The 5,941-nt window shown below is 70.9% G+C and overlaps 2 protein-coding genes across 2 annotated transcripts; one reads left to right on the top strand and one right to left on the bottom strand.

Moving 5' to 3' along the window:
* The first annotated feature begins 114 nt into the window (after window positions 1–114).
* On the top strand, window positions 115–1,737 carry METTL26 (methyltransferase like 26). The gene is made up of 6 exons (XM_038540926.1): window positions 115–399; window positions 477–639; window positions 759–818; window positions 1,191–1,258; window positions 1,361–1,439; window positions 1,518–1,737. The coding sequence occupies exons 1-6, from the start codon at window positions 203–205 to the stop codon at window positions 1,563–1,565; spliced, it is 615 nt and encodes a 204-aa protein (XP_038396854.1). The 5' UTR covers window positions 115–202; the 3' UTR covers window positions 1,566–1,737.
* A 461-nt stretch (window positions 1,738–2,198) lies between these two features.
* On the bottom strand, window positions 2,199–5,755 carry WFIKKN1 (WAP, follistatin/kazal, immunoglobulin, kunitz and netrin domain containing 1). The gene is made up of 2 exons (XM_038540923.1): window positions 4,311–5,755; window positions 2,199–3,727 (listed from the first exon to the last, which is right to left on the bottom strand). Exons 1-2 carry the CDS (start codon window positions 4,704–4,706, stop codon window positions 2,249–2,251), a joined length of 1,875 nt encoding a protein of 624 aa, XP_038396851.1. The 5' UTR covers window positions 4,707–5,755; the 3' UTR covers window positions 2,199–2,248.
* Window positions 5,756–5,941: the final 186 nt, after the last annotated feature.

Genomic DNA, 5,941 nt, shown 5'->3' on the forward strand with positions numbered 1-5,941 from the left:
CCAGCACACGGCCCGGCGCGCCCCCCGGGGCTGCGGGCCCTTTAAGTTCCCAGCAGGCCTCGCGGAGCCGGACTACGACTCCCGGCGGGCCGCGCGGCGCCGGACTACGACTCCCGGCGGGCCGCGCGGCGTCGGCTCACGGCTCCCGGCGGGTCTCGGGGTGTCGGACTGCGGCTACCGGCGGGCCGGCGGAGCTGCTGCGATGCTGGTGGCGGCGGCGGCCGAACGGAACAAGGAGCCCATCCTGCGCGTGCTACGGCAGTACATGGACCCGGCGCAGCGCGGCGTCCGCGTGCTCGAGGTGGCCTCGGGCTCCGGCCAGCACGCGGCCCACTTCGCGCGGGCCTTCCCCCACGCCGAGTGGCAGCCGTCCGACGTGGACCAGCGCTGCCTGGACAGGTGCGGCGGGGCGCGGGCGCGGGGGCGGGGGCGTGCGGGGGGCAGGGCCCGCCCCAACCGTGTGGCCCCTCCCGCAGCATCTCGGCCACCACCCGGGCCCAGGGGCTGTCCAACGTGAAGGCCCCGCTGTACCTGGACGTGACCTGGGACTGGGAGCACTGGGGCGGGATCCTGCCGCAGTCGCTGGACCTGCTGCTCTGCATCAACATGATCCACATCAGCCCCCTGAGCTGCACGGAGGTCCGCGGGGCGGGGGCGGGGCGAGCCCCCCTGATCGCGGGCACCCCCTTGGTGCAGGGGAGGGGGCGGCGGGCCCGCGGGGTCAGGTGCGAGACCGACGGCGCCTCCCTCACCCCCAGGGGCTCTTCAGAGCCGCGGGACATCTGCTCAAGCCCAAGGCGCTGCTGATCACCTATGGGGTGAGTGCTCCTGCCAGAGACTGGGGGCCTCCCCCGCGGGTGGGCCCTGACCGGGTCCTGGCCCTCCCGGCCGTCCTCCTTCCTGGACTCCCTCCGTTGGGTCTCCTTGTCTCAGTGGCCTTGTCCCCTGCCTGTCTTTAAACCGCACCCAAGGTCATGCTTCTTGAACATGGCCCTGGTCACCTGCCTGTCTCTCTGCACCCCCTTGGCTCACCAGCTGATCCTCAGCTGTCCCCCATCTTGGGGGCAGGGAGGGGTGCGTCCTTTTCGTTCTCTGGGTGCTGTGTGTGCAAAACTGCCTGTGTGTCGTCTGAGGAATGGCTGACCCCATGTCTGTGGGTGGCGGGCAGAGCCGTGTTCCCATCTCCGCAGCCCTATGCCGTCAACGGGAGAATCACTCCGCAGAGTAACGTGGATTTTGATCTAACTCTTAGATGCAGGTCAGAGCTGGGGGTGGCTGGCTGGTGTGGGGGGGAGGCGCTGGGCGACCGCCCCCGTCCCCAACTCCACGGTCGATCTCCTCCGCCTCCTCCCCACCGCAGGAACCCTGAGTGGGGGCTGCGGGACACAGCCCTCCTGGAGGACCTGGGCCAAGCCAGTGGCCTCCTGCTGGAGAGGATGGTAGGTGGGAAGGGCTGGGGGACACCGGCGACTTCCAGGGGACCAGGTCAGCTGCTCCAGCCAAAGCCTCTCCCCTAGGTGGACATGCCGGCCAACAACAAGTGCTTGATATTCCGGAAAGAGTAACTCTCTCCTTCTCTCGCATGTTTGTGTCTCCACGGGGTCCCCCTGGAACAAACCCAGATGCCAGCCCCTGCCTCCCAGGGCTGGGCCATGAGGGGTGGCCTGGACCAGTCTGGGGGCTCTTGGCCGGAGGCCACAGGGCTGCTCAGAACCTGGGAATAAAGTGTTTTCTGCTGCTCGCTGCCAGTGTCAACCCTGTGTCCTGTGGGACCAGTCCCCGTGGTGTTAGGCGGGCAGGCTGTCTCCGAGGGTTCTGTACCCGGGGCAGGAGAGGTGTGGCCTGTGGGGTGAGGGCTTGGGGGCCTCCTGGACCACGCTGCCCGGCTCGGGGGACAGAGGAGGGTAGAGGACTGAGGCGCGGCTGGGGCAGGGCTGAGCGGACCGCCTGGCAATCCTGCCACAAGAGGTGGTGCCTGTGTCAGATGGGTCAAGGCTTGGGTCATGGTTCGCGCTCCTGCGGGGAAACAGGAGGTCCCTAAGGAGGGGACGGCCGGTGTGTGTGGTGACCAGCTGGAGACCAGCTGGAGGGAGACCAGCTGGAGGGAAGGCGAGTGGGGTAAGGGTCCCCCGGGAGGACAGGCACCTTAGGCCACGAGGTCTGGAGAACACAGGCTTTATTCAGGGGGTGGGGTGGGGTGGGCGGGGCGGACACAAGCGAGGGGGTGGGGGTGCGGGGGTGCGGGGGGCTAGTCCTGGAAGCGATTCAGCAGCTCGCAGGCCTTCTTCTCCAGCAGCTCTGAGATCTTCTTGATGCGCTTCTCGCTCGCGGCGCGGATGTAGCTGCCTGCATCCAGCACGGCCACACCGTCTCGCACCTCCCCCATGATGACGAGCAGGCCGTCGCCGGCCGTCACGTTGGGGCAGGGGCAGGTCCAGTCCATGCCGCTGAGCGTCACCTCCAGGTACTTGGTGCCCAAGAACCTGAGGCCCATCTTGTCATCCTTGAGCACCTCGTCCAGGGCCACGCGGGCGATGCCGCCGCCCCCCATGTCAGGCTCCTCCAGCACCTCGGTGAGCCGCCCCACGATGGCGAAGTCGCTGCGGCACAGGCTCAGTGCCAGCTTGCTCCGCAGGCGGCAGGCCCGGCAGGGCGGCGTGCGCGGCACGGGGCAGGCGTCCTCGCAGCTCGCACGGCTCTCAAAGTTGTTGCCGTTGCCCTCACAGCCGCCGTACACGAACGGGTGGCACTGCTGCAGCAGCGGGCTATAGGCCCAGCGCGCCTCCCGGCCCTGGCAGCGGCCCTGCACGGCGGGCAGCACGCAGGCGTCGCCAGGGCCCCGGGCACAGGCCTGCTGGCACGCCTCGTACGTCTCGAAGCCCCGGCCGCCGCCGTCGCAGCCGCACACAGGGAAGGTCATACAGCCCCCGCGCTGTGGGTCGAAGTGCCAGAGGACCAGGCCAGAGGGTGCGCCGGCGCAGGCCCGCGGGTCGGGCAGGCACTCGGCTGGGGCAGAGGGTGTGGGCGCCGTGTCCCGGGCTGCGTCGCGCCGCACCACGGACAGCGGGAAGTCGGCGCGCAGCAGGCCGGCGGCATTGCGGGCGGTGCAGGTGTAGAGGCCGGCGTCCTCGGGTCGCGCGTTGTACAGCACCAGCTGCCCGATGCTCGTCACCACCACGTTGCCGTACATCTGGTCCGGCCGCATGATGAGGGTCTCCCGCTGGTCGCTCTGCTTCTCCCAGGTCACGGCGGGCGGCGGGCGGCCGCTGACGTCGCAGTGCAGGCTGGCCGTGCCGCCCTCGAACACAGCCTGCGGGGCAGGGCTGCTGTAGAGCGCTGGCGGCACGGGCGCAGCCCCGGGCGGTGGGCGGGCCGTGGTCTCGGGTGGCCCCGGGCTGCTGGGCGGCCAGCTGAGCACGTGCTTGCAGGGCACGACGCGCAGGCGGAGGCCACGCAGGCAGGCCTCGGCGTCCATGTAGCAGCGGTTGTAGTAGGTGAGGCCGTCCGAGGCACAGGTGAAGCTGGGCTCCTTTTCACAGCGGTCCCGGCAGCGGCACACGGGCTGCCCGTCCCAGATGTCGCAGTCGGAGCCCTGCTGGGGGCACGTGAAGCCCTCGCAGGAGGCGGGCGGCGCGGGCGCGGTGGGGCCACCGTCGGGGAAGCGCGCCGCCACGCAGCTCTGCAGCCCGCACACGTTGGTGCAACACTTTTCGGCAGCGGCGCAGTCCTGGGGGTGGGGGGAGTGGCTCAGTGTGCGCCCCCGGGGAGCAAGGCTGCGCCCCTGCTGCCCCCGCCCCCCCGCCTCCCCTACAGAGAGCTGGGCAGGTTTGCGGGAACTCCCCTCCCGTCCTCTACCGTCCACTATAGCTACTCTGCGGACCGTCAGGTGTGCGCGTCACGGAAGCTCTGAAGCATAGGGTCGTCCCCCCACAGAGCAGCTCTCATGGCACAGATGGGGACTCCAAGGCGGGGGGGTGGGGCGGGGGGCCCACGGGCCGCAGGGCAGGGCTGCAGGCTCAGGTCCAGGGGCGGCCCCCCCCCTCCACCCCACTGGTCCTGAGAACAGCTGCTGGTCCCCGGTGGGGGTCAGCACGTTGGGGAGTGACGGGGGCTCTTCATCTTCAAACCCGTGAAGGCCAAGACCGGGGGTGCCCCGGGGCCCCCCCGCAGCAGAGTGTGAGGAGCCCGAGCGGGGAGCCGACTCCCAGGCTGGGGCCCAGTGCAGCTGCTGGGGTCCCCCTCTGGGTGGGGTCTGGGCTTCCCCTGGGCTGGTCTGACCCCCCAGGGCGGGGGGCGGGGGCTGCGCTTACCTGGTCGCCAACGCACTCACGCTCACAGGTGCTCTGGGCATCCACCCACAGGTTGGGGCTGAGCTGGTTGGGGCACACACCCGGATGGCTCCTGGGTCCCGGCGGCAGGCTGGCCCCCGAGGTCGGCCCAAGCACGAGGAGCAGCAGCAGCAGGAGTGGCCTCGGGGCCAGCATGGGGACCGCCAGGCCGGGGGCTGGGGGACGTGACCACCAGGCCCTCCTCAGGCCCTGCCGAGCCTCCTCCCTGAAGGCATCTACCTTCCCGGGCCCCTGGCTGCTCCCCGGGGCTCTCCCCAGCCCCCGAGGGGGGAGCCCAGGGCAGAAGCTTGGTCGGGACACCCCAGCGCCAGGGGCTGGGTTAGGTCGGAGCCTCTCCAGCGTGGAGCCGGTCTGCATGTGGCGCCGGCCCCTCCCCTGCCGGGCCCCTCTGTGGTCAGCGCAGGGCAGGGGCAAGCGGAGGGGGCGGGGAGGGGCCAAGGCCCGGGAGCACAGAAGACACTGGCCAGAGGGTCACGGGGGCGGGGCGGGGCAGGGCAGGGCCCACTCTGGCGGGAGAGGCGCGTAACCGGAGCCCCTCCTCCCGCAGGCCTGCAGGCTGGATCAAAGCTGCCCGGGGCCTCCCCAGCTGGGCAGAGGAGGGGGCTGGGCTGGCCGGCCGGGGTCTCCCCAGGGCAGGTCCACCCCCGCCCCTGGGTCAGCACGTCCAGGGGAGGCAGGGGCTCGGGCTCTGCGTCTGGCCCAGCAACCAGCAGGCATCCTGTTCCCTCAGGAAGAAAATCCAACTGTTCCCTCGATCCTCAGGGTCACGACCTGCTAGCGGGTCCCGGGGTCAGGACAACCCTTTGTGCTAGTGGGGAAGCCCCTGGTGACCCGCAGCTCACAGGGACCGACGGGGACCGGGCCGCGCACTCGCCGCCCAGTGCAGGTTCCCCCACGACTGGACGAGGGGGGTTGGCCGCCCACACAGGTGGCACAGCCCTGGCCGGGGGAGCTGGGGCCTGGGGGCTTGGGCTGACGGCTCCTGGCAGCGGTGCCCCCACCAGCCACCAGTCCCGGCAGGCCGAGGTCATCCAAGCTCCCTGGGGGCTGCTCAGGCCTCTGGGAGGAGGAGCCACCCTGGGCGGGCAGGTGGGTCTGAGGCAGCCAGGACAAGGCCATGCGCCCTGCCCTTGCAAACACCCCAGGGCCCAGGCCCCACGCGCCCCACGCGCCCCGGGGCCCTGCGTCTGGCCTTGAGCCTGACCCCGAGCCGCCAAGGCAGGGAACGCACGCGGACAGGGCTCCAGGCCCAGCATGGTCCCTCGGGGCTGCAGCCGGAGGCCCGGGTCCCACCCTTGTGCTCCCCACGGCCCCAGACGGAGCAGAGCCGCGCACCAGGCCGTCTGCAGGCGGCTGCCCCGGGCCGTGCGGGTTCTCAGCAGTGGTAACCCGGGTCGTGCGCCACCCTCTCCGGCAGCACAGCGAACCTGGAAGTTAGGCCCCGTCCACACAGTCCCCCGGGGGGCAGCGGGGACTAGGGCTCCGGTCCTCCCAGCCAGGACCTGCACTGCACCCAGCGCAGCGTCACATCCACCTACCACTTGGCCAGTTACAACCAGAGGCTTTAATTTATAGAAAACGTGGCCTGGAAA

The sequence above is a fragment of the Canis lupus genome, chromosome 6, assembly GCF_011100685.1.
Source record: "Canis lupus familiaris isolate Mischka breed German Shepherd chromosome 6, alternate assembly UU_Cfam_GSD_1.0, whole genome shotgun sequence".
Lineage (NCBI taxonomy): Eukaryota > Metazoa > Chordata > Mammalia > Carnivora > Canidae > Canis > Canis lupus.